Source organism: Urocampus carinirostris, chromosome 6 (genome assembly GCF_059441175.1).
Source record: "Urocampus carinirostris isolate Australia breed hairy pipefish chromosome 6, RoL_Ucar_1.0, whole genome shotgun sequence".
Classification (NCBI taxonomy): Eukaryota; Metazoa; Chordata; class Actinopteri; order Syngnathiformes; family Syngnathidae; genus Urocampus; species Urocampus carinirostris.
Genome location: NC_142354.1, coordinates 20510588 through 20536244, shown reverse-complemented (window position 1 = coordinate 20536244; position 25657 = coordinate 20510588). Strand labels below are relative to the sequence as shown.

General features: G+C 37.7%; 2 protein-coding genes across 5 annotated transcripts in view; one reads left to right on the top strand and one right to left on the bottom strand.

Annotated features, from left to right (window-relative positions):
* The window catches only part of patz1 (POZ/BTB and AT hook containing zinc finger 1), a 25923-nt gene extending 19162 nt beyond the window's left edge, over positions 1-6761 (top strand). For both annotated transcript variants that reach the window (XM_088338184.1, XM_088338183.1), the window contains one exon: positions 881-6761. In XM_088338184.1, coding sequence (XP_088194310.1) covers positions 881-1323 — 443 coding nt within the window. In that variant the 3' untranslated portion in view covers positions 1324-6761. The remainder of the gene's footprint in view (positions 1-880) is intronic.
* Positions 6537-25657, bottom strand: slc2a11a (solute carrier family 2 member 11a). 3 transcript variants are annotated; one of them, XM_088338185.1, is made up of 12 exons: positions 25589-25657; positions 23207-23305; positions 18823-18983; positions 17619-17743; positions 17421-17550; positions 16739-16887; positions 16223-16410; positions 14194-14304; positions 13986-14087; positions 12617-12692; positions 12411-12538; positions 6537-9926 (listed from the first exon to the last, which is right to left on the bottom strand). In XM_088338185.1, exons 1-12 carry the CDS (start codon positions 25610-25612, stop codon positions 9714-9716), a joined length of 1506 nt encoding a protein of 501 aa, XP_088194311.1. In that variant the 5' UTR covers positions 25613-25657; the 3' UTR covers positions 6537-9713. The 3 variants fall into 3 exon arrangements, with proteins under 3 accessions (XP_088194311.1, XP_088194314.1, XP_088194313.1); XM_088338188.1 differs by lacking the exon at positions 23207-23305 and having other exon boundaries at positions 25589-25648; XM_088338187.1 differs by lacking the exons at positions 23207-23305; positions 25589-25657 and adding an exon at positions 22874-23077.

Below are 25657 nucleotides of genomic sequence, written 5' to 3'. Positions count from 1 at the left end.
TACTATCACTGAAACTTCTTGGCACAACTGAGCTACAGGACAATAGCTTGTAGGTTGACCACTACTTTTGTACTAGGATTAAAACGAAACTAAAAGAGTGGAATTTTCCACTGCAAAGAAGTGTCTCTGTTCAAACTGGGAACTGATATGACATGCCCAGGCCTCGTCCTACTACAAAATAAAAAACAACTGAAACAATGGAAAAGCCTTACAATTGTAAATTAACAAATTAAGTAAATTCATTATGATTAAAAGAATGAAATAATAAAGAAGTTATAAATAAAGAAATCATAAAATGATGGATAGATTTCTAGTGACACATTTCAATATTGCAACAATCCCTCTTTTGGGTTCGTTAAAGTCTAATGCCTTAAAAAGAACATTTTCATTCCAGCTTTTGGACTCCACAAGTGTATGCTGATAGCTAATATGTTTGCATGGTTTCTGTTCTGTTGCAATAGGCCACATTTTGTTGTAGGTCTTGACCAGCCAATGTGAGGTGCAGTTTGATGGCTCATTTACTGGGCTTTTCGGGAAACTAATCTTATAAACAACATAGTTTTAAAATCTTATTGATTTTCAGCAAAACTGCTGTTTACCAATGGACCAACTAATATATATTGCATACTAAACATCATAGCATTAAAAAAGTTCTGATGCTTTAGTCAACCAGGTTCCAGCCACATTTGGTGACTGACTATTAAAGAAAAATAAAAACAGTTCACAGGTGCACAATTTTGGAAACTGAATGACAAATTCTGAAAAGAATGGACTGATTCTAATTTTCTTGATGGATTGGAAAAAAGTCCCGCTTGATGTCTGTCTGTTTAAAATCCATTTCCTTTAATCCCACCCTCGGTTCCCTCTCTTTTTACCTTAGACGGGCAGGAAAACGGCGAAAAATGCCCTCACCTGGAATCTGAAGAATCGGACCCTTCATACGGGGAACTTTCCAACTGTGACGACATGAAATCTTCTCACAAACCGGACAGGCCGGATCTGGATTTGCCCTCGCTGGCCTGCAACGGAAGCTCGGTGGGGGCCACAGACTCCAAAAACAAGACAGACCCCGAGAAGAAATTCAACTGCGGCATCTGTGGTCAGGCTTTCCGGACAAAGTCCTACCTCAGGAAACACCAGCACAGAGTACACAAAACCAGAGCTCAGACCGGGTCCAGCTTGAGCGAACTGACCCCCTTTTCGCCGCAGCAGAGCATGTCCCTGCTGGAGTCTTTCGGCTTCCAGATCGTCCAATCGGCTTTTGCATCATCGCTGGTGGACGCCGATGCGGGTCACAGCGGGATGGACTTTGGAGGGAAGTGACTTGCGCCTCCATAACGTTGCCTCAAGACTACTTCTCTTGCTTAATGTGTATACTTTTTTGCCAGACTGCCATATGATTCCTACTTTTTTACTTTACGGAACGTGTGACACAGCGTTTCTAATGGTAAGACGTGAACAGAATCTTTTTGAATTATATTTTTCTTTCCGCTTTCTCGCGCGTTTTCCAACGAGATAAATCAACACACGCTAAAATTGGGTGCGTCACAAGAGTGGACCTATGCTCTACTGAATTTAATAGCTTTCCTGGATCTTTTGCACTAACAACCCCGAAAATTGAGCCGTTATACAACCCTAAACGTTTCCTCAACTTGTATAAAACAAAAACTAAATTGTGTCATTCTATACAACAACAAAAATATGAGGTAACACATCCCCCAGAAAAAAAGTGTGTCGTTTTGAATAACCTACTTGTTTTAAACCCCTTAAAAGTTGACTATCCCGTACAAAACAACCATCAAAACTTGTTAATTTTGTTCTAAACATATTACAATTATGCTGCTTGTATGCAACAACACCCCAAAACTAGTTTCCTTGGATCTTTTGCCCAAACAATGCTAAAATTGTACATTTGAACGACCCTAAACAAATAAAAACAAATTTGTGTCATTCTATACAACAAGAAAAATATAATGAGGTCGCACAACCAACCAAAAAAAACCCTAGATTTTTTTAAAAAACAACCCCCAAAAAAGGTTTGTCTTGAATTACCTTAAAATGTAGTCACTTTGTTTAAAAGCCCAAGAAAATAATATATTCTTTCCTAACCTCCTCACAATTCTTTGCCCTCAACAATGCCATAAAAAGTAGGTAATATGTTTAAATCGTCCCACCCAAAAACGAGTCACTGTATTTAAAGCTCCCCTAAATCTTGTCTTATCAAAAATGGTCTTGCACCTACAAAATCAAAACATCTAAATAAAATAGCCACCAAAAATTGGGTCATTGTGAAGATAAGAAATGGGTTATATTAATTTAACCACAAAAAACATCTGGTTTATTCTACCTAAAAATTATTGGGTCATACAATCAAATGTAAATAGCAATCGAAAAAAATGTAATCTTGTTTAAAACAACCCGAAAGAGCGTGGTCATTTTTTTAACCCATATTACATCATGACATTTATTTGACAAGTTAAAAAAAATTAACCACGTTTTCCAAAAGGATACAAGAAATTGGTTGTTTGGTTTTAAATCCTTCAAAGCCCTTACTGGTTTATAACTACCCCCAAGGCTGTTGTAATAACACTCCATAATGGGTGGTCTTGTTAAGATGTTTTTTTTAAATGTTTCATTTTGTTTCAAACCCTCCCAAAATTTGACTGCCATTTACAGAACAACCCTTAAATATTGTGCTTTTTTTCTAAACCCCTCCTAATGTCGCTTGTCTGCAATAACACCCTAAAACTACATCAATTGTTTAAAATAATCTCACCAGAAAAATGAATCGTCTTGTTTCGAAAATAGGGTTGCATTGAAAAATATAAATAATTCTAAATAAAACAACCACCAAAACAGCCGTTGTGAAGATAATAAATCAGTTATTTTAATTTAACCTCATAAAATTGGTTGATTCTACTTGATTTTGTTTAAATACCCGAAAACGGGTTGTTTTTTGTTAAAAATATCTGAGGGTACGAACAAATTGATCCAGGTAGTAGATCTGACCCCGTTTGAGCTATTTTGTTAACTTCATGGAAAAACAGCGCTACTGGATTTTCTTTCAGTTATTTTATTTACGCATGGGAGATAGGAAGAACATTTCAGTGACTCACTTTTGACTACCTTTTCGATATTAGAATTATTCATATCCTAAATAACTGTTGGCATGCGATAATGGCCCACTAAAGCCGTTCTTGAATCTACTTAAATAGAAAATGAAGGGTTGACATCAAAAGCTGTCAATCGCACCAAATTTAAAACAGACTTATAAAACTTGTAATTGTCATTAGTATCAAAATGAAAAACATTTGATGAATTTCCAACAAAACTAAACCTTGCTTCACTCATTGAGAGTTCCTTCTTAGCCACCCTCCTTAAGTGGACTATTGACGTCTAAATCAGTCAATGGCACTAAATGCAGAATCCATTTTCAACGTCTTTAGTCGTCATTGGTAGTATACAAGTTCTTGATTCCTACAAATTCATCCCATGTTGGTAAGGCCACTAACGCATGAGAGTTCTGTAAACAGTAAGGCCACTATCACACGGAAAAAATGCTACACTTCATGATTCTCTAATTAGCGATTGTTGCGACTAACTCATTACGTTATCAATACTGAATAATTGGTGATTTCGAAAACGAATTGAAGACTAAATAAATTTGAAATTGTCCTTAACATGTAACAGTTTTTAGTCTTTTTCTAAAAAAAGATGTCAGTAATGCCATGCTCAAATGAGATTAACAATTTGTTTCCCCCCAAGAGTTTTAAATGACTCTGTGGATTGTTTTTCTCAACGGGGGTAACCAATCAATCACAAAAATCTCCGCTATTCCGACATCGGCGAAAAAAGCGAAGCACCGTAACCGAACAAAAGTTCAAAGGCACTTTTAAGTTTGCATTTAAATTGAAATTTTTTTTTATTTAAAAAAAATACGGTTGCATAGTTTTTCCCGCCTGAAATTATAGAGGATGCAATTTTGTTTCAGGGCGGAGGTCATAAAACAACCGAATGAAAGCGCACCATGAACGATTAGGTTCTGAAATTTTGTGTTTCATTATCCGCTAAAAGGGGACCAAGGCCAGGTAGATTAGCGTTATATATTATATAAGATGTAGATTCTATTTTATTAACTTATTTAAGCCCTCAATTTTGTGGGCTCTTTTGTTTGTGTGGGTAAATGTTTTATTCTTAATTTTGACCTTTAAGTTATGTTAAATGAGATGTGTGTTTGTGATTGTGTTTGCTACATTCCTGGAGAGGTACACTGCAGAAAAATCTTGCACCATTGACTGAAAACTTTGCTCAATTAAAGAATCAATTATCTTATTTTTCTTTATTTTAAACATATTTCTTTTGTAGAGTTAAATAACCACCAAGAATTTATCTTGTACGGCAAATTATTATCATATGAATTTTATGTTTACGAAAACGGGGAAAATGTCGGATAATTTTACAAATATTAGGCGATCTTTTTGTTTTGGGTAAAAAAAAATGTAAATGTTTTTTCATTTTTACCAAGTTTAAAATAATACGTAAATGAAAATAATCCATGAATTGATATTGGAATTTTTTTTAAGAATAATTTCCCACTTGGATAAGAAAAATGAATAATGGTTGTGTCCAAGCACATTTTTGTCTATTTATTTTGTTAAAAATCTTTAAATTGGAAAAATAATGTGCAAATTTAGATTATTTTGTTCTCTGTACTATATTTTTTACATTTTCAATTTTAAAATATTCAGAACAAGTATTAAAATTAGCTAAATTTTCTGATAGCATTTACTGTAACTAAGTGATACATTATCTCAACTTATATTGTAATTTTACTAAGATGAGGAAAACGGGGGAAACATTTTGTTCTTTGTGTTAAATCGAGCATATATTTCTGTAAATGTGTCTCCATTTTAGTATCAATTTCCTTAATTTACTTCTTTCTTAATTTTTTTTCCTAGCAAAATAGGCTAAAAAACCTTCCAAAGTGAGCAAAATTATCTTGATCGACTATTCAATTTTAGCATTTGAATTTTTTTGTTTACGAAAATCTCACATGTTCTTATTTTGGAAAATGTTAAGGGAAGAGACGTTTTCTTATTTTTACCAAACAAATATAAGAAGATAAAACTAATCCGTAAAATGTTATTGCAAATAAATTTTTTTCAAGGATTATTTTTACTTGGATTAAAAAATGGAGAATCGTTGTGTTTGAATATATTTTTTTCTTATTGTTCGTTAAACAATCTTTAAATTGAAAAAAAAAATGATTTTCCAATCTTGGTTATGACGCTCATTGTACTTTATTTTTTACGATTTCAATATTAAAACAACCTAAAATGAGTTGAATTCTCTTACGGCAAATGTAAGATCCATTTTCTCAGGTTGGATTTTAATTTAACTAGATAAGGAAAACGGGAACATTTGTTTGTCATGTTATATATTTTTTTCTATTTAAAAAAATTAATCAAGTATAAAAAAATATGTTAATGTGGCTCATTTCAATCATCAACTTCCTGCTTTTTCATAGTTTTTTATTTATTTCCCTTGTAAGATAAGATAAAAAAACCGAAAATAAGCAAAGCTATCTTGTATGGCAAATCATGTAGAATTTTTGTTAACTAAAGCAGGAAAGATGTCGAGAACAACTGTATTGGAGAATAGTGTTTGAGTATTATTTTTTTTTCGTAAAACAAAAAAATTGAAAACATTCATTTAGATCATATTGCTCACTGTATTATATATATGGTTTTCTGTAGTATAATGCAATCCTTAAAAGGAGCTAAGTGTTCTAATGAAGAAGAGATACATTTTCTCGTGTTTGATTGTCTATTTACTAAAATAAGGAAAATAGGAGAAAATGTTTTTATTTTGTTTTTTCCCTTAAAAACCTTAAAGCGAGCAAATATTTCTGTAAATGTGGCAAGGTTTTTTAGTAATTTGCTGTTATGTTCTGACAGAATTTACGTTGAACAAGGAATATTTTTAAACTCTTTTTTTCCTCTCGACCAGCATTTTCGTGTCGTCTCCTACATTTGACTGTATCCATATTATTTATAATTAATTATATAGTGAGTTGTATCAAGTGTATATACCATTCATATGCACAATCTATCAAGATATATAATTATTTGAAGCAACAAACAAGGTTTGTTGTTGGTGGACCTGTACATAAGTGCATATTTTGGTTTGGTTCGTTGTACCGCCGTGCAGTTAAGTTATGTTCGATATCTGGCTGACTGTCAATCAACCACAGCGCTTTTTCATGACTTTTCGATTTTCTTGCAATCTCAATTTTCTCTGCTTGTGTTTTTTGAAAAAAGTGAATTCGCTTCACTCGCATTGGTACTCAGCTGTGAAATACGTTTCTCTCTTTCGGCTCTTGAAAATATGTCTGGCTTCTTTATTTCTGGTCCGTTGCAAAGTGCCTTCCACGTACTGATTGTGCACAGCGGTGGATTTCAAAAAAAGGGTCTTTTGGAGAATTGTGCCGTGACCTGCATTGGAACTTTTTTATTTTTTAGAAAATGTACAGTATCTTGACTCTGTATTGCTTTATTGTCACACGCGAAACAGAATACGCATACAAAAAAAGAACAAAGGTTTTCAAACATGTGCGCTACATGATTTGTTATAACGTTTTGGACTTCTTTCAGTGTAAGCAGCATACTTTTCTACAGTATCAATTTTTGTTTTTGTACTCTGTTATTGATTCTCTCTTGGAAAGACACGGACCCAATAAATTGCAATGGAAAAGCCTTTGACATTTGTACTTCTTTTGTTTTTTTGCATTCTCTTAAAGGGACACTGTGTAATATTTGACCACTTGGTATCGCTTTTTTGTGTAGTGCAATCAAAAACAAGTGTTACAAAGCACAAGAAAGAACACAAACTATGGAGACTCGGTGATCAAACCGCAAATATTTTTCTCATTTTTCTTGCTCATTTTTTGGGTGGGGGGGACCCGTAGCAGCAAGATGGCGGACAATGGTGTCAGCTAGCTCTAGGTCCAGTCATGTTTATTTGTATATCCCTTAATCACAAGGAGTCTCAAAGAGCTGCACAGACCACAAACTATTGCAAACTACAGACTATTATTAAATCATCCCATGATCTAAAACCTACATGAGGGCAAGGAAAAACTCAAAAACCGCAACATGACTAAAATGAAGAAACCTTGAGAAGGGGCCGCACATGGGGTAATCCCCCTACCAGGATGACTAGGCTGCAATGGATGTTGCAATAACAAATAATATACAGCTACTGCCAACATAAAATATAGGTCATTCGTATGCTACAGAATAGAAGTGTGTTTAAGGCCTAGATTTACTCAGTTCCACTGAGGTTGCAGATGGAATCTCATAGGTGGGACCAATGTAAAATAAATACAAAATTTCTCGACCTTCAAATCATTAAAAATATGCACATTTACATGATAACAAACATATTTTTGCATATGTTTTTCAAATTAATGTCGAGGGGTGTGTATACTTATGCAATGACATGTGGAATATCCTATGTTTACACTGTTTTGTTTTTAAACGTCGTAAACATTGTGTGCTCTGTGATATCAGCACGTATTAAGCATGTATTAAAATATAATTTTTTTTTAACCACTAGAAGGTGCTAAATGTCCCTTCAAGACACTTGGAAGCATTTTGTTAGGTATGAACATTTATCAGGGTGTGCAGACTTTTGAAACTCAGTCATTTCCTTATTTCCATACTTTTCAAGCATGCTAGCTCCCTTTAGGTAAGCCTCATGTTATGTAAAACAAGTATACATTTCTCAGATTACAAGTATTGTAAAAATGCACAATGTTATGATTTAATAATTATCGTTCAATTTTTTTCCTTATAGGCTTACATGATAATAGTTGTATATAATATTTTTTGTGCCGTTTCAGACATATTTTTGGGTCCAATGTGGCTCAATATTTTGGGATGTTGACCCCTGCACCACACAAAACAGTGACATCTGGTGGTCAATTATCAAAGACGACAAAACGTTAAATGGAATCAAATGCAAAGAATTATACAGCCTGATCAATTCATTACGATTTTAGTATGTTCTAACCGCTCATGCACAAACTAAGCAGTTTAACTGGTAGTCTCTGATGTTACCAGTTACTTCGCATTCACATTCAAGAATCTTTTTACATTTGATTTGCTTTTATGTCATAATAAATGTTAAAAGAGACTGCAAAAACAATTGATTTAGTCGGCTTTTGTTGTTGAAAACACAAAGAAGACTTTACAAGATAAATAAACATTTAAAAGGTGTGCAAATAAGCTCGTATGATTTGTCATTAAAATGGAACATCACTCAATTTTGTCGAGTAATAAAATCATCCAATTCCTATTATTTGGTCCAAAATGTTTGTTTTCCAATTATAGTATTGTTTTGTATATATATATATGTTTCCCAGTGATAAGAATTTTCATATAAAATAAGATATGATCACTATTATTTACAGAAAGTATACTCAGTGAAATTCTGATTTGTCAATTTATAATCTTATACAACACAGGATATTCATGATTTTGCATGATAAATAACTCCACAGTATAGCTGAACACGGGATATTTGTAGCATTGGAATCACTTATCAAAGTGCATATAAGTAAACATAGAAAACAGACTGTACATTTGTTACACGAACGCTGGTTGCAGTGGCAACAGGATCACAAGAGTAGTAGGCATTGTTGAGCATAAACAACGGGAGTACGAGTTTGAATAGAGCAAGGGAAGATTTGTCCACCGAATTGCGTTTTTAGAGTCGCAATTTAGAAAAACAACATTCCGAGCTGTTGTGTGTCCCGGTTTTACAAATTGCAATTTTAAGGAACACAAATTCTTCACCATTGCAAAGCAAACAGGCCTTTAAGAAACACTCTAGTAGCCTGTGGTTGCAAGCCATTAAAAACATTGACTGGAACGAGGACATCATTAAGAATGACTGCGTTTGCGGTGCCCATTTCATATCTGGTAAGTCATCATGGCAATCTGGTTTTGATTTACCTGAATGCCTTAGTAAGTGTAAGTAATGTAAGTTTGGGAATTGTGAAAAGTGTTTGTTACCAATGCCGCCTATAGACTGTAAGTTTGCTAACACTGATGAATCTTTTATAATAATAGCAATAGCAATAATAAATGTCATTATAACCATAATAATAACATTCTTGATATTGTTATTAATATATTATTAAATGTGGATTTTATCAAATATAACACATTATTATATTGTCAATATTTATTGAATTATTTTCGTTTTTATTTTCATTGATCCCAACAACGTGTATTTGAGGTGGGTCAAATCTTAAGATTAATATACGTGAGAATTATGCTACTGTTAATATGGGCCGGACACCTAAGCTTCTATTTTCGTCCATTAAACTTGTTAGCATAAAAATGTATTTTACTTGTTACTTAGCCCCTATGGACCGTTGTTGTATGCGAGGTGAAAAAGTCACACAAAAAAGCTCTACAAAATGGCTCCCACAATCGATGTTTTTGTGGTTGATTTCTATCACAACAAATAATCTCGCTATCTTGCTGCTTGCGCACTTTGCGCTTATTTGAGACGTTGCCATCTACACTCTACAACAATTTTCTGTTGATCACCTTCTATAAACTGATATAAATTCTGCCATTTTGCCTCAACAATGCATGCGCAGCTTGGCTATGTCACACTTGTTCACAAACACAGTAAGGAGTCTATAAGGCAGTGGACGCGCTGACTTCCCCGAGCTGATACTGAATACGACTGTTAGGCGCCTCCGTCTGATTTTTGAAGTTGAGTTTGTGAAACTCGCTGGTGATGGCTGATAACGATTTGCCCTTAGTCTCCGGTAGGACCAGGCCAACGTACACGGCAGAGAGCAGACACACGGTCCCGAAAGGCACAAAACAAAACTGCCGCATCGAACCCTGCAAGACAAAACACATAAATGACAAATATTCCTTAATCCCTCATTTTCCACTGGGCCACGTTCTAAAAACGACTCGTGGTAGTCAAAATCCGCAAAGAAGAAACCCTAATTCATTCATCAAATATTCTATTATACATTGAAACCACAGAACAAACCATATTTACAGTCAATCATTTGTTTAACAGATAAAAGGAAGGTTCAAAAACGTTTTCCTTTTTTTTCTACAAATAACTTCTGTACTTGTATCAGTATTGTCACACGGCATCCCGTCAATGCAGAGGTCCAGCTCACCACCGGAGAGCGGGAAGACGCTTTACACTGAAAGACAATGGCGACGTGATGATGAAGCCGCTGTATCTGAGTCGGCTTCCCTGCCCCAGGTAACTCTGGAAACCAGGTGTACTATATCTGTTTCATGTAAGGGAGCAAACCCTTACTCAAACAAACCGACCTAGTAAAGGATGGGCGCTGCCAGGCTGTACTTGCCTAAGACACACCACAAGAAGTGGTGCCCTTACAACCCTAGGGGATCCGTGAATTGTCAATTTATAGATCTAAAATTAATCTTGCTGCTGTACTACATTTCACTAAGGGGCGGAAACGATGTCAGGACATTACCTCTAAGGATATTGTGCCACCATCATGTGGATGTTATGGAAAACTGCTTTTATCTTTCTTTAGCATAGGGGTGTAAATTTCATTTTAGCACAGGGGCCTACATGGTAGACAAACATTTGCACGGTGGCCGGACTTGAAAATTAATGAAATGAAAAGTGTGCCTTAGCTGATGGGCTGGTGGTCTTTTCGGAGGCTGACGATTAAATTATGATTCAAGGATGTAAGATTTGATTATAAAATAAGGATTGTGTTTTTTTTTTTCCTCAATATTTATTTAATTAACTCATATTTAATGTATTTTATTGTTTATCAACTGTGCATTCGAAAAACAACAATTTACTTACTTACTGTTTATCTAACCCTGGGAAACTCATGCAGACTAGAAAGTGACAAAAATTGCATACATAGATAGATAGATAGATAGATATATACTTTATTCATCCCCGTAGGGAAATTCACACTTCCAGCAGTCTACCCCGTTGTTTATTAACAGATTAACATGATGCCCGAGGGTGCTTGTAGCGGAGTGGATGACGTCACGCCAGTCCAAAAGTTCGACATTCCTGCGGCAGATGGAAATCTTTTCTTTGTGAAAATCCAGGGATACACCACCTCGTGTTAGCAAGTCCGCCTCCTCTCCGATTCCCCCCGGCTTTCATGTCTCTGTTTAGCGACGTTGAAGCCGGATTTCTCCAGGTGGCTCCGGGTGGCTACACGTTAGCGTCCGGAATGCTAAACGTGAGCCACGTTTCCGCAAAACACAGCAACTGCGCTCCCTGTGCGCTTCGATGTTTTCAAAAAGCACTCGATGATCCTATTTGGTCGTGAGTTCGCATTTACCATGATTACGGATGGTACCGAAGACTTATAACGCCGCTAGCCGCTTCGCTAGCTTCGGCTTTTCTTCCACCATGGGCCCCTTCATCACGCCGGCACGAGAATTCCTCAGGGCAAGGAGTTGAAATACACGCATTTCTTGTGCGTTAAAACCCATGTCCATAGGATAGAAGTAATCCATAGTGTAGTTGTCAAAACGGGAAGAAAAAACACCGAAGATAGGAGCAGCAGACAATAAAACAGTTGGGCAGCTGCTGGAAAAGGCAGCCGCTCGTGGCAGCGCCACATACACCCATGTAAATGATTGATTTAATTATTTGAGAGTCTTTCTGCTCTTCATTTTTTTATGAAGATGTTTACCTGATTATGGGAACTTTGCTGCTAGGTTTCATATCTGTTATAGAAAGGAACAAAAGCTTCTTTAAACTTGTTTTTTTTGCCTTAAAAGCACCTATCTGACTTGTATTTTAGGTCAAATAAGGACAGGATGGGCTTCCTAAATATTCTCTGTTTGATTAATGGTAGTCAGCAAATACATTTACAGTGGGTGCTTTGCGAGTGGCGCCTGGCTTAGTTGATATCCAGTGAACAAGTTTAAAAGTGCACATCATTTTTTGACACCCATTTTTCTCTTGTGCTTCTCAGCATTGTCTCACAGGCCACGTTTGGCCTGCAGGCCATGAGTTTGAACCATTTGCTTTAGCGTGTCAAGAAGTCCAACTTTTTCTTCCGCTGCCTTCTGGGCCCAGACGCAGGTGCTTATTTCGGTCCGGACCGTTTTGTTGATATAGTGGCTTTTAGAGAAACTTGAAATTGATAAGGATATGCGCGTATGCAATGTAGGTTCATCAAGTTGTTTTACATATGTTATTGATGCTCAGACAGACACAGGCAGAAAAGGGGCGGGGTGACTGTTTAGCCAATCAGAATGCAGAACACAATGCACGCTAAAAATCCGCTAATACCGAACCACAAAAGCAATCCGCGATACAGAGAAGGATTATTGAATCGTGACACATGTACCCACCACAAGAAACGGAAAAATCATTCCGACAATGAAGAGGTTGATCCAGATCATGGAACCGGCAATCACGTAAGCCGCCGGCCGAGCCGTTTGGTTGAAGATCTCCGTGGGCAGGACTCCGGTCACGCCCGCTGTGTGCGGTCACAGGATATTAGACAAATACAAAACAAATACAAAAATGATTCATTTTGGTGTCTATTTCCACTGACCTGGTCCCATTCCGAAGCTGAGGATGTACGTGAAGATACAACCCATGCTAAGGTAAGGCATCCAGGAGAATAGGTGCTGATATCACAGAGCACACAATGTTTACAACGTTTAAAAACAAAACAGTGTAAACATAGGATATTCTACGTGTCATTACATAAGTATACACACCCCTCTTCAAATACGAGGTTGTTATTATTGTCATTATTGATGACTGTACGATATTAAGTTATTACTAGCATTAAAGAGTTGATAGATGGGTAAAACTAAATTATTCTGGTTGGATGTTAAGAGGGGACTATATGAGAGTGTGTTTGTGCCGACTGTGTTGTACGGTGCAGAGACTTGGAGCCTGAACGCAGATTTGAGAAGGAAATTAAATGTTTTTGAGATGAAGTGTATGAGGAGTATGTTAGGAGTGACAAGATTGGATAGATTGAGAAATTAAATTGTGAGAGACAAAACTGGAGTAGTCGTGGAACTGAGCAAGCGTGTGGATAAGAGAGTACTCGGATGGTTTGGACACATGGAGAGGATGGATGAGGAGCGAATGTTGAAGAGGATATACAGAGCGGAAGTACACATTGGTTTGTTACTCCTGTGGGGCCTCAGTGAAATCGGAAGGATTTATGAAAAAAATCTAGTCTGAGCCCTGCAAATTGGCAGAAAAGCCTCAGGCAGAACTGAACTTAATTTAAGATCATAGAAATTTAAATACAATTTAACAGTTTAATTTTGATCGGTTAGTTCTGAACTTCTGATCATGTTGTCAGAGTGTGCACAATTTTGCAGCCACGATCTCTCTTCTTTCCTTTTTCTTAAGAGTATCCCAGGCCTTGGGGCAGCACGGCGGCGCAGCGGTTAGCGCGTGTGCGGCACAGTTCTAAGGTCTTGGGAACCTCCTGTGTGGGTTCAAATCCAGCTACCGGACTTACTGTGCGGAGTTTGTATGTTCTCCCCGTGCTTGCGTGGGTTTCCTCCGGGCACTCCGGTTTCCTCCCACATTCCAAAGACATGCATTTCAGGTGGCTGGTCCAAATTGTCCCTAGGTGTGAATGAGCGAGCGAGTTGTCTGTCCCTGTGTGCCCTGCGATTGGCTGGCAACCAGTTCAGGGTGTCCCCTGCCCACTGCCCGATGATTGCTAGGATGGGCTCCAGCACCCCCGCGACCCTACTGAGGATAAGCGGTGCAGCTAATGAGATGAGATGAGATGAGATCACAGGCCTTACTGGTGGTGTGAAAACCTTATCCAGTGATCATCCTTTTTGATGCTTTTGTTATTGATATTTGAACAGGGGTGTATACTTTGCATGAGATCCACCACACACACAGTTACGTAACTCCAAGGCCTTGAGAAGAAAGGCGAGTACCTCCAAAGACAGCGCGAAGGTAAAAACAACAGCCCAGACCGTCATGAGGATGAAACCTCCCATCAGCATGAACCTGCGACCCTTGCGCTCGATCAGCAGGTTCTGCAACGGACACATCACGCACCTTTTCAGTGTGCGAAATCCCAAGCGGCGAAACCTGAGACGAGCTCTTGCACTGAGCTGCAGTTACGTAAGCGACTTAACTCACACACATGATGCAGGCCGAGAATTCGCACGTGCCCGTGCCGATGGTGACATACTGGACTTGCTCGCTGGAGATCCCGGCCTCTTTGAAAACATAGGATGCATAGAAGTAGATCTGTAAGGGGTACAACAACACGGCTTTCAGTCTGCCCTTTCTAAGTTTATTACGTAAATAAGTTAATACTCTCGTCTATAAACCCATCAGGCATGCAGTTCAGCGGAAAGCATCTCGTGGCCGAGGAATTTCTAGTCACCGGTCGTGACTCAGTTCACTATAGTTACTATACACTATTTTTCATTCCACTATTATTATAACTTAGGCCAGTCTCTAAGCACTACATATAAACATTTTGCCTATTTATCCTCTGAGATTAAATCCGCAAACTCAGTGGAAATGTTTACATCCAGGCTTAAAACACACTTGTATTCTATAGCCTGGTCATCCTAGAAGGGGGATTACCTCATGTGCAGTCCCTTCTCAAGGTTTCCTTATTTTCTTCATGTTGAGGTTTTTGAGTTTTTCCTTGCCCTCATGTAGGCTTTAGATCAGGGGATGGTGCAATAATATACTTTAGTCTGTACAGCCCTTTGGTACTTCTTGTGATTAAGGGCTATACAAATAAGCATGACAAGAAAAAAACAGCGCCTCTAAAGGAAATGGCTCTCGATGGGTGGGTAGCTGGCTCATAGAATGACACGAGTAGATTGATGTACCACCAATTTGCATTTTCTTTTAGCGCATTGGTAGATACTGTATTCGTAATCGCTATCTAACTATATGGTTGATGCTATTTTGTATGGTGATCCCAAAAGATGCGACGAAACAAACTCGAAGGAGGGCTAAGTACCGCGCCCGCCGCTAGAAAGAGCTTCAGGTGTGTGGAGACACGCCGCTATTGGCATTCTGCAGCCAAAGTAACCTAGGAGATTTAATAAAAATCAAAGGCTCAAGACCTTTAGAACAAGTTGGAATGGTCGGGTCTTGAGTTTTTTTGTAAAGACCTCTACTGTTCTCCTTGCCCACTCAAAATGTATTGATGACTTCTCTCTTTATTATTTGTGTCTACTAATCTATACATGTATCAGTGAGATTAGTAACACTTTTGTGTATGTTACATACCAGTGAGTTTTAGAGTCTATATCAGGTATGTTCAAAGTCGGGCCCGGGGCTAGTAACAGCCCGTGATCACATTTTTACTGGTCCGCGGCTTCTGTCATAGAGATAATAATATGTTCCCCGCCAGTATGACTGACTCCAGTAAAAAATATTTTGAAAAAAATCACAATTTCACCAGTAGCACTTTGATCACCTTGCCATTGGCTTTCTGTGAGAATTTAAGGCAAATCCATTTTCAACTGTTAATTAAAAAAAGGAAAGCTGACTGTGAGGGCTGCCTCTTCCAGGACAAGAGGAAATTGGAATATTTGTCTACTGAAATCTGAAACAACTGCGTCTGCCTAATTTGTCAGAGACTACGGCTGTTTTCAAATAACATAATGTCAAAAGGCAAAGATCTTGCGAAACAAATAAAAAACCTACAAAGGAGAGCTACAAAGGAGAGCTACAAAGGCGAGCTATGAAGTCGCGACGCTGATCGCCAAGCACTGCAAACCTTTCAGGGAGGTTGAATTTGTTAAACACTGTTCAAAGAATGCCAGGCTGAAAAATCGGCCCTCACACAATTTCAGCTTACTCTTTCCGAACAGTTTGGACACAACTGATCCATAGCCAGATGCACACTGCATACTACTTCAAATTTCAAAGAGGTTTGCGGTTAAAAAGGATGAATCCAAGAAGCGGCGATCACAATTAGAAGGCTAAGTTCATGTTTATCGGTGGTAACAGTATGTCATTCACATGTTTACGCGCCTTGACAAGCATACATTTTTAATTTGGAAACACAAAACCCTGCAGTTGACCCTCTCAAATTTCCAATCAACTTGCCGGATAGCTCATTAGGATACCTCAGCCACAACATCCGATCCAGCATGTCAGTGTCAGGAACAGCGTTCTATGCTTATTGCCGTCATACCGAATCGTTGCCGCAAAGTTGCATGGCACTGCTGATGACCATGACGGTGATGAGTTGCCACCGCACGTTACGGTCACGGAAGAGCTCCCAAGGTCCTCTTGGCCTCATGCCTTTGGTTTCTGCTTGCTCCTGCAGGATCTCGGCCAGTTCGTTGCTCTGGACCTCGCAGCCTCGTAGCCGACGGAGCGCTGAGGAGTGGAAAGCATGCCGGATTGAATGTTTGCCTTTTTGCTGATAATGAGGGCTAAAGACATCATTTGTGTTGACAAATTCACTGTTATTGACAGTTATAGACGTTCATTTATGGAAAAGGAAGGTAATACTGGTTTTTGAGAGCCATAGTTCTTCCTATTTCTCATGCCTTTAAAGCAGTTGTTTGATTGAAAAAAGGCCTTTATAAAAGTTCTAGATTCTTTGATGCAGCTGTGTTGAAGATGTCAAAAACTGAACTATGGCTCTCAAGGACCTGGGTTCTCTACCCCAGATTTTAGGGCTATTTTTTGGCGACTTGCTCACCATTGAGACAGGCCTCCTTGTCCCCCCTGTCGATGAGTAAGTATCTGGGGCTTTCCGGGAACCAGGGAAGGCTCAGGAGCTGAATCAAGCCAGGAACAGCGTTACTGGCAAGAAGATAATGCCAGCACCATTCACTGCCCAAAATCTCTCTGGAAAGAGAAGATTGACTCTTCATATCTTTACATTACTCACTTTATGATACATTTTATTTTATTTACTCCGAATATCCGTTCTCAATGACTTGAGTAGGGAACCTGGGTCTTGACTCATGCCTATTTTTTCACCTTTCCCTCCTCCTCTAATAATAGTTATTAGAGCTTGCTGAGTAAATGAAGTGTTTTGAAGGAGGGAAAGGGGCTGGACAAAGTTTCAATGTTACTGTTTTGAAGTGACTAAAATTAAAAGAAAAAAACTCACCAGCCCAGAAAAAATAAAAATTGTTGTATATGTTACGTCACAATGAGCGCAGCTTAGAGTGATGTTATGGTCAATGTTATCAATTCTTAGGAACTGTTTTCTTGCCCTTACCAAAGAAGTAGAAGAGGGAGAAGAAAGGTAATGAAGACAAGTTGAGTTGGTGAAAGAAGAACTAATGGGATTGTGCCTAAAACTCTTGGACCAGGGTTCACTTCGCCTGCTCTAACCCAACACCTCTTTCATCCTTCCTGTACCAAATCCTTACCTGAGTCCTACCACTTGTCCTAACACAACTCCAAAGGATGTAAAAACGGCTGAAGACAAGGACACGGCCCCCCTCTGATGCTTTGGAGCACATTCCCCAAAATACATCGGCTGCACGTTCATGCTGATTCCTGTGAAAGGGTCAGAAGCCGATACAGTCGTCATCCTTCGTTTGTCGACCTGAAGCTGACTAACGTACCTGCATTGATCCCAATGAGGATGCGCGACAAGATGATCATCTCAACGGAGCCGGCAGCACGACTTGTTAAAGCCAAGAGTGAACCACTCAGGAGGAAAACGTTGTTCAGCAGAAGGCATTTTTTCCTTGCAAATAAGACAAAGTGAAAAAAGGAAACTTTGACATTAAAAAGCAATGCAGTCATGCATCCATTCAAACCGGTAATGACATATATGTAAAATAACAGTAATCCCTTGCAGTATAGCAATTTACTTTTTGTTGTTTTGGTACTTGTGTTCTGCATTCTGATTGGTTAAACAGTTGCCCCACCCCTTTTCTGCCTGTGTCTTGCCGTCCAAGTTGTCACGGTTACCATGGCGCCCAATTGGCCTGCCCATGTGGCAGATTGGCTTTCCTTCTATTTAAGTTCAGTGTTTTCACTCTCCGTCTATCAGTCTGTCAACGAACTTCTGGCCCGCAAGACGTGGGTTTTGACTTGGTCCTGTTACTGTTGGTATTTCCTGTCCAGTATGGTTCCCGTTTATTTTGTCCTGTTTAATTTCGGTTTCCAGTTTTGTTTCCGTCCATTTTTGTCCTGTTTATAATGTTCTTCAGTTTACGATCCTGTCTAGTTTGTCCTGTGTATTTTTGATATCCTGTTTCATTATCTATCCTGTCTGTCCCGTCCTGTCCGTATCAACTCGGGCAATTGGTATCGATCTCGTCGGCCTCTGGCTTCCTAACATTTCACGCCAATCTGCTGTCTAACGTGCATGTCTCCCCAACTCCCGTAAAATAAAAGGCTTGTGTGAGTAATGTCATGCGTTTGTGTCCTGATCCTGTTCTGGTCCTAGACATAAGTTGTATATTTACGTAGAACAGATTGACGAACCTTCTTTGCCGCCATTGTAACAAACACTTTATCACACAATTTTACTTTAACAAAAACTGGGTTCCGGTGCCACTAGTTCAAAGACAAAATTGAGTTTCGCTCTAAAATCTGAGCATGCGGCTTTTAATCAGGTGTGTTTTCCCGTCTGGAATTCATAGTGTGTGTTCTCTTGTCTGGAATTCATAGCATGTGTTCATTTATCTATATGAAATGTATTTATAGGTATTCATACATTTATTTCGGCAAAATTGGTCCTCCATAAATCAGGGCTCATTACTCATGTAACTAAAGTGTCAAAAAATGAAAAGGCATGTATTGCATCTGGATTTCTACCTCCCAAAACGAATAGACATAGGCCCCGCCATGACTGCCCCCACCAAGCCGCCTAGTGAGAAGATGGAAACGATGATGGTCCACACAAGAGTGACTTGGTAGTTCTCCAGCTGGAGGGCCCAACGCTCCACAAAGGTCTCGTTGATGAAAGTTTGAATGAACTGCAAGGAGAAGTCAGATACGGCAGCCCGTCACACTTTTTGACTCCGGAGGCCAAACGAGGTCAGTGAAGCAGACATTCATTAACCATTTGCTCTGCTTTACATCCACAAAGACGTAGATTAAACAGAACTTCAATTTAACTGTCACAGCATTGTCAGGGAATTGAACCATGCTATGTGTGTGCAATGCGGTTGTTGCAAAATCAAATATAACTGAGCGTATATAACATGGGTCGGAAAGCTTTGTGAGCCGCGGGCCACATTGGGTTAAATAATTTGGTGGGAAGCATGGCCAGCAAGAAAACAAATAATTGATCAACATCTTAATTGCCAATAATCATTTTTTCCCCCCCAAACTCAATTTTCCTGGGGGATGGCCGAGCTAAGGTCGGGGTGAGGTGGGGCCAAATTGGGTTTTCCAAAAGATAAGAATACTACAACCTTCTCTATAAATTAAATCATAAGAAATAAGTAGACTATAAGAAATAGTAAGAAAATGAATATGTGAGTAATAAATACAACAATATTTCAGCAAATAACTAGGTAATAAAGTATATTTTCTACACGAAATAATATCTAAAAAGAGTATTATTTTAAGAATAAATCCATCCATCCTTTATCCTTAGTAGGGTCGCGGGGGTGCTGGAGCCGATTCCAGCTATCTTCGGGCAGTGGGCAGGGGACACCCTGAACTGGTTGCCAGCCAGTGGGAGGGCACACAGAGACAGACAACTCACTAGCTCATTAACAGCTAAGGACAATTTGACCGGCCAATTAACCTGACATGCATGTTTTTTTAAATGTGGGAGGAAACTGGAGTGCCCGGAGGAAACTCACACAAGCACGGGGAAAACACGCAAACTCCACACAGGAGGGATCGATCTTATGACCTCAGAACTGTGCCGCACACAACACTGCCGCACCGTGCTGCCTTAAGAATAAATCAATCTTACTTAAAAATGTCATATTAAGGCATGGGCCTCAAGCTATCATTCCAGGGTGTGCAATAGGCCCACGGGCTGCCAGTTTGAGACCCATACATGGACTCTGGGACCAACGGGGCACCAAAGCACTACTTTGGGTTAGGCTAGCAAAAGGATCGGCAAACTTTTCAAAAAGCATTGGGTTTAGAATGTTGGCAGAAGAGCGGGGCTGGGAGTTGAAAGACATTGATTGTCATTAAGGGACACTGGGGACAAAAATAGCACCAAAGCACTACATTTGGGTTAAGCTGGGACAGGAATGGGCAAACTTTCCAACTAGCATTGGGTTTAAAATGTCGGCAGAAGAGGAGGGCCAGGATTTAAAAGATATTGATTGACAGTAAGGCACACTGGGAAATAAAGTAGCACCAAAGCACTACTTTTGTGTTGGGCGTGGACAGGGATGGGCAAACTTTCCGAGGAGCATTGGGTTTAAAATGTGTGCAGCGGAGCGAGGCCGGGAGTAAAAATTATTGATTGACAGTAAGAGAAACTGGGGACAAGATTAGCACTTCAAAGCAATTATTTTAGGTTAGGATAGAGCAGGAGTGGGGGAGCTTTATGAGTTGTGGGCCATATTGGGTTAAGATTTTGTGTATATATATATATATATATATATATATATATATATATATATATATATATATATATATATATATATATATATATATATATATATATATATATATATATATATATATATATATATATATATATATATATATATATGTATATACATATATGTATTTGATTTCTGAGCAAACCTGATGACACCAGAGGCAAAATGTGTTGTTTATTTTCGATAAAATCCGTTAAAGCCAAGCACTTTGAGAGATAGACTTTCTTCCTGTGGATGTTTAATTTCATTAATTTTGTGGCTACCAGCAGTTACAATAAACTGTACCTCGAGGGTTGATCTTTTGGATTTATACTCTAATAGTATTCTTCAATCTACTCCAATTTCTTTATGTTAAACATATCAAAATAAAGCTTTGTAATCAACTGTTTTAATCGTCCATGGTGGTGACGATTTTTGCCACTTGCAATTGTTGAATGAATATATCACAAGTTACCAACCAACTCCAGCCTAATTTGCAAAAACGGGTAAGTCGTGACCAGTGTTCCCTCTAAGCTGCTTGGTGCGCAATTGCGCACTGCTCGCACATTCTCAGCCCACAAGAAAATCTAGCCAGCGCACAAAAATGGGGGCTCAAAATTATTAATTAAGAAGCGACTTAAGTCAAAGTTAAAGTGCATGAAGGTAAAAATACACAGGTTCCCCTGACGTTGTGTCCTAAATGCGGTATTTTAAAGTCGAGTCGTAGTAGAACGAAGTTGAGTAAAGTTATTAGAGTTTGTCGAGAACCGGCTTCTTCGGCTCGACTCACTAAAAGCAACCGGCTCTTTCGGGTCCCAAACGGCTCTTGAGGTTGTTTTTGCTTCTTTAATCCCAACATGACCAAATATTATGTAAAATTATGCACAAAATGACTTAAAGGAAGGGGGGAATAGAACAAAAAAGAAAAAAATACCAAAATGAAAAAGTAGTGAAAAGCTGAGAAAAAAAGAAACAAAAGGTAGAGAAAAAAAGAATGACAAATTTAGAAAAAAGCCAGAAAAAAGAAAAGAAAGAAATGTTGGAAAAAAGTAAATAGAGAACAAAAAGAAAAAAGTAACAGTTCGGAAAAAATAAACACAATGAGATTTTTTTAAAGGAATTAAAAAAAAAATGGAAAAAAAACATGGAAAAATGAAGAAAAAGTTTATGTTGCATTCAAATAATTTCCAATTATATCAAGTGAATCTTGTTGCCAACATTGTACTTCCACTAAAAAAATGTGATTGAGTACAGTTCTGTATCTTACAACCGACTAAATAAGCCCCCAAAAATGTTAATATTATGCGACAAAATATATCAGGAAATAAAAAGAAATGGATATCTTGTGAAGAATTGTAAGAACAAACGACGTTTGTAGGCCGTACAACCTTTGCAATAGTACATGAGTCACTTCATTCAAAAGAAAAAAATAATTTTGCATTGCCGGAAACTCAGCAAAATGTAATGTGATGTCAAGTTTTGGACATGTTTGATAATGACTTAGTTGCCACACTTGGGATTGCTGTTGCTCACTGTTGTTTCAAGCGTTGCTCACCGACTTTGTGTGAACGCTCAGACCTGTGGAAAATTAGAGGGAACATTGGTCGTGACTGCTAGTTACCTGAGCTCAGAGTGACTATGATAGAATTCTGAGGCGGCAGCAAGTGACAAAATGGCCTCCTGCTTCTGTTGTATTAAAATGGGTGCCTTATAACTAACATAGCACAAACGCGATATTATTCCAATTGCTGTGTTTGAAATTTAAACTACTGGGGGTTTAAAATACATAGTAACACATATTACAATGACTATTATTTAGACCGGAGGGAATGAAAAAAAAACAACCACTAAAAAAAACACATTTTCAACTTTCACACACCTCATTCACTTTACTGGTCCAAAGATAGAAAAAAACATTGGTGTCACTTCAAACTAATGATTGACTTGAGAAGCTGCAACAATAACAAAAAGTAAACAAAATACGACCATTTGAATGACACAGGGTATTCGTGGAACAGAGTGCCATGTTCTTAGTGTTTTATTTTTCTGTTGCATCATAATGAGTAGGCGAAATTTGCTTTTGTTGTGATGATGCAATGCAGACCTGCACAATTATTTTTATAGATGAATACAGCAAACGTATACCTTATGGGTCGACGTAGTCAAGTCAAATCAAGTTTATTTGTATAGCCCTTAATCACAAGGAGTCTCAAAGGGATGCACAGGCTATTGCAAACTACAGACTATTATTACATCATCCCCTGATCTTAAACCTACAGGAGGGCAGGGCAAAGAAAAACTAAAAAAACCTCAGCATTAGGAAAATGAAGAATCCTTGAGAAGGGACCACACATGAGGTAATCCCCCTTCCAGTATGACCAGGCTGCAATGGATGTTGCAATAACAAATAATACACAGATGCTGCCAACATAAAATATAGGTTATTCATATGCTATGGAATAGAAGTGTATTTTAAGCTTAGATTTAAACAGTTCCACTGAGGTTGTAGATGGAATCTCAGGGGGAAGAGCATTCCACAGCACCGGGGCCCGAATGGAGAACGCTCTCGAACTTGCAGATCTCTTCTTGACACAGTAAATATTTTTTTGGTTTCGTTTTTCCTAATGATTCAGTCAACTCACAGTAGTGGGCGCATTCATGATAGCCAGGTTGTATCCATACTGAAGAGTTCCTCCAACAGCTGCAGAAGCTACCATCAGCACCAGTGTTAAAGAACTACTCTGGAATACACAAATCAGACGCACTTTTACTTTTACGGTTTTGTGGGAAAGTTGAGGCACATTTGGTCGAATTAGCGCCTCTCTGGAAATGAAATACCTCCGCCGTCGGCCCTTTCGTGTGGCGTGCAAATCCTTTAATCCAGTGGTTTTCAAATCGGGCAGGTAAAGGCACTCCATTGACTTACGTTTTCGCAAAAAAAAAAAAAAAAAAAGAATTAAAATTAATGAAACGAAAATATAAAATTGAATATATTGTTGGCCCTTTCTGCAGTCAGTTTTGACCCTGGAGGAGTTAAGAACTCTTTTCTGAAAGAAAATCATTATTAAAATAAGCAAAGTTGTTCAACCTACCACTTGGTACATTTTGCTAATTCAAAGGATTATTTTTCTCATTTAATTCGAAATTTATATTGGAAAAAATAAAATCTTTCAAAATATACTAATAATAATTCCTACTTAAAATGACACTGTGCAATATTCAGTGCCGCTTAATGGTAAAAACTTCAATCATTGAAAAAATGTATATATAAAAGATTTCTCGACCCACGAATATTTTTTAAAAATGCATGTTTCTATAATAGTTCATGTATTTTTGCTTTTTTTTTAAATCAATATTGTTTTTTTTTAATGAATGAAGGTATTTTTTTACCACTATATATATATATATATATATATATATATATATATATATATATATATATATATATATATATATATATATATATATATAAAATAATAATAATAATAATAATAATTTCCTTTGTATTGTCATTCTTTGTAACAATGTACACAGAACGAAATGTCGATACACCTGACCCGTTGTAGCGAGTCGATGCAGCCGCAGCCAGAGGGCGCCGCCATTATACCAATTAGGTATGTCTGGGTCGAGGCGCGAACCAGCGACCTCCCAGTCTTAAAGCGGGCACACTACCATCTATATATATATATATATATATATATATATATATATATAATTCACAAGATGTATACACAGACGCTCCCCTACTTACGACAATTTGACTTACGTAAAGCGGTATATACGATCTCTTTTTTCGGGATGGCAAAAAATATCCGGACATTGCTGTAAGTTAGATTTTGTATTGTGTGCACCTTGTTCAGAGTACAGTACAGTAATGTAGTGATTCTTTCCGCTGCGTGGTGCTGTGAGAGGTCACCCAGCATCCACCCTGAAGAACAAATCCGCTTTCTCTTCTTAGTCCGTGTGTAAACATTCTACGTGTACTGTATCTCTAGCGTGCTAAGAACTTTGACATTTTTACTGTTAATATCTCGTGCATCCATTCAATATGGTAGGTGTAAAGTGTAAAGAAGAGGTGAGCCTTTTCGTTTGAAATGAAAGTGGAATAAGAAAGCTTGATGCGGTTGAGAAAATGGTTGAATTGCTTTTTTTCGGCCACTTTTTACCACGGAGGAGGACCTCTTGAAGCGTATCTTACGAAAGTAAGTTAAACTCAACTTTATTTATCTTTATAGAGCATATTATTTTATGAAATGTTTATGTTTAGTACAAAACGATACAGGTTACTTATACAACCCTTAAACATATAAAATATAGCACTGAAGCAACTTACGAACAAATTCAATTTACGAACTATCTCGTTCTTTATGTATACATACATGTAAATTAATAATATATGTATATATGTATATATATATATATATATATATATATATATATATATATATATATATATATATATATATATATATATATATATATATATATATATATATATATATATATATATATACATACATTTTTCTCAGTTTCGTGCAATAGTATATAGTTTTTCAGTTTTATTTGACAACTACAAAAAGAGAAATAAACACAAAATTCTAGCAAGATATGTTTTCACAGTTTTGTGCGTTCGTTTAGGGCGTATATCAAATGACAATGAAGACCATTTTAATCGAAAACATTTTATGAAGTACTCAAAGATCCATATTGTTGTTATGGATGACAATGAAGACCTATTCTATTCTATTCTACTCTATTCTATTCTATTCTATTCTATTCTATTCTATTCTATTCTATTCTATAAAGAAATATTTCACAAGAGGCGCATTGTTGAAGGAAGTTAAAAACCACTGCTCCAATCTAATTGCAGAAACTACAGTTTACTTTCATTTGATGACGTAGGATATTCAAAACAAATTTGAAAGATGAGAGCAGGTGGCTTTTTTATAAGCACTCTCACGATTTAACAAAGTTTTCAATAGATAAATAAAAAGATTTTTTAGTTTTGTTTTTTAAGTCAGTACCTTTTGTTTGCCATCGTGCGACATCTTGGAGTCAAAGTGTTAGCTGCTTAGATCAGCTCGGTTCCGAAA